We start from the raw sequence: 1,654 nt of genomic DNA, 5'->3' as shown, positions 1-1,654 counted from the left end.
CGTCGAAGTCCCTGTGTCTTGGTGGGGGCTGGCTGTGGAGGCCGAATGGGAGGCTGCGAGCACCCTCCTCTTTGTGAACCCCTTCGCCCTCTGGGGCTCTTGCCTGTCCTTGCCCTGCCGTGGCAGTGGGTGAGGGGATTTTGCTTTATCGAAGGAGTTTGTTGGAAGCTGTTGAGGACGCTGGGAAAGAAAGGCTAAGTAGCAGCTGAGTAGTGGCAAAGTGCAACCCACTGAAGGTCTTTTCCAGAGCTGGAGGGCTGGTGTGGGGGAGAACGAGCAGTGCTTCGCTTCCAAGTGCCCAGGAGTGACCCTTTGCTTTGTAACAAAGTGATTCAGGGCTGTAGAGTCCAACACCAGCTTCCTTAGCCCTTCACAGAAGCTTTCAGACCTTTGGGGCTGTCCATCTGTTTTCAGTCACATCTAAACCCGACCGTACAAATTCGGAGTCGGGCTCTCGCTGCTGGAGACACCGCTCTGGTCTCATTTCACTTCCCCGGGGAGCTCAGGTCCACGTTTCCCCTGCACAGCACGATGCAAACTTTCTCCAGGCCCCAGGGGACTGCCTGGAACCGCTCTGAGAGCGCAGCCACGCCTCCCCCACCTGCTGTTGGCTCAGCAGCTTCGTCCTTTTCCCACACCAGCCTCGTGGCTCGCTGCTGGGAGAGCAGCAGCTGTCCTCCGGCAGCCAGTACGTGCTGCTCCGGGGCTGCGGAGGGCACCGGGCATGCATCTGCCTCCGCAGTGCTTCGGGAAGGGAGCGCAGAGCTTCCGCCAGCCCTCTCCAGCTGGAGGCTGGGGGTGTTTGCACAGCTGCTGCTGTGTGCAGGGTTTGTACTGCCCTGGGCCAGTGCAGGGGGAAGAACGGAGGGGCAGAGCGTGGCTGGAGGCAGCTGCTGCTGGCGAGAGGGAAGGCAGGGAGTGCTTATCTTGATCTCTTCCTCTGAGATGGGTCAGGACATCATCAACCAGATCCCTGTGATGGGCCACGCGTTTTCTCTAATGCTGGATTTAACTGCATGTCTGGTGGTGGCTGGAGCGTGTAGGTTAGGGTCAGTTCTCCCCTTATGTTAGACTGGTAAGAGTCACCTGCAGTGCGGGGCTCAGCAGCAAACACTCCAACACCTGGTCTCGGAGCCTGCAAAGAGCAGGAGCTGCCTGGTTTAAACTACTGTGTACCTGTCCTCTGGTAGGGGGCTGAGTGTGCCATGCTGCTGCTGCAGCACAGACCCCAGGCAGCCCGGAGATTTCCCCAGAGCGGGATTTCTCTGTGTATAAAGGGAACGAGCTGCTGCCTGCCTGGGGAGCCCCGACCCTCCAGGCACTGCTTTGCAGACGTTCTGTTGCCTACCGTGATGGCAGCTGCTCTTCCTGCAATCATTCCTGTGCCCCAATGGGGTCCACTGCTGCCTTTACCTCTGCTTCCTGCACAGGTGGCAGAGGTAGGGTGCTGCTGTGGCACCTCAGCTGCCCCCGTGAGGGAGGAGCAGTCAGCCTGTGCTTTCCCTCGCCGCCTCCAGCACCTTTGGGGCAGCAGGGCCGTGCCCTCGGGGCTGCATCCCCGGCTCCTCCTGCCTCCCGGACTGAAGGCAGGAGCAGGGAGCTGCCTCTGCTTGCCCCTGCCCCTCGCTTTGTCACCAGGGGGGCACCGTGTAGG

General features: G+C 60.5%; 1 protein-coding gene across 1 annotated transcript; it reads right to left on the bottom strand.

The window, feature by feature from the left end:
• Positions 1 to 143: 143 nt before the first annotated feature.
• Positions 144 to 1,378, bottom strand: SRR (serine racemase). The gene is given in 5 exon segments (XM_066979891.1): positions 144 to 947; positions 949 to 977; positions 980 to 1,051; positions 1,054 to 1,135; positions 1,349 to 1,378. Coding segments are annotated over 5 exon segments (675 nt in total). The 3' UTR covers positions 144 to 485.
• Positions 1,379 to 1,654: the final 276 nt, after the last annotated feature.

The sequence above is a fragment of the Anser cygnoides genome, chromosome 18 (genome assembly GCF_040182565.1).
Source record: "Anser cygnoides isolate HZ-2024a breed goose chromosome 18, Taihu_goose_T2T_genome, whole genome shotgun sequence".
In the NCBI taxonomy this organism is placed as follows: Eukaryota; Metazoa; Chordata; class Aves; order Anseriformes; family Anatidae; genus Anser; species Anser cygnoides.
This window is presented reverse-complemented; position numbering and strand designations above follow the sequence as displayed.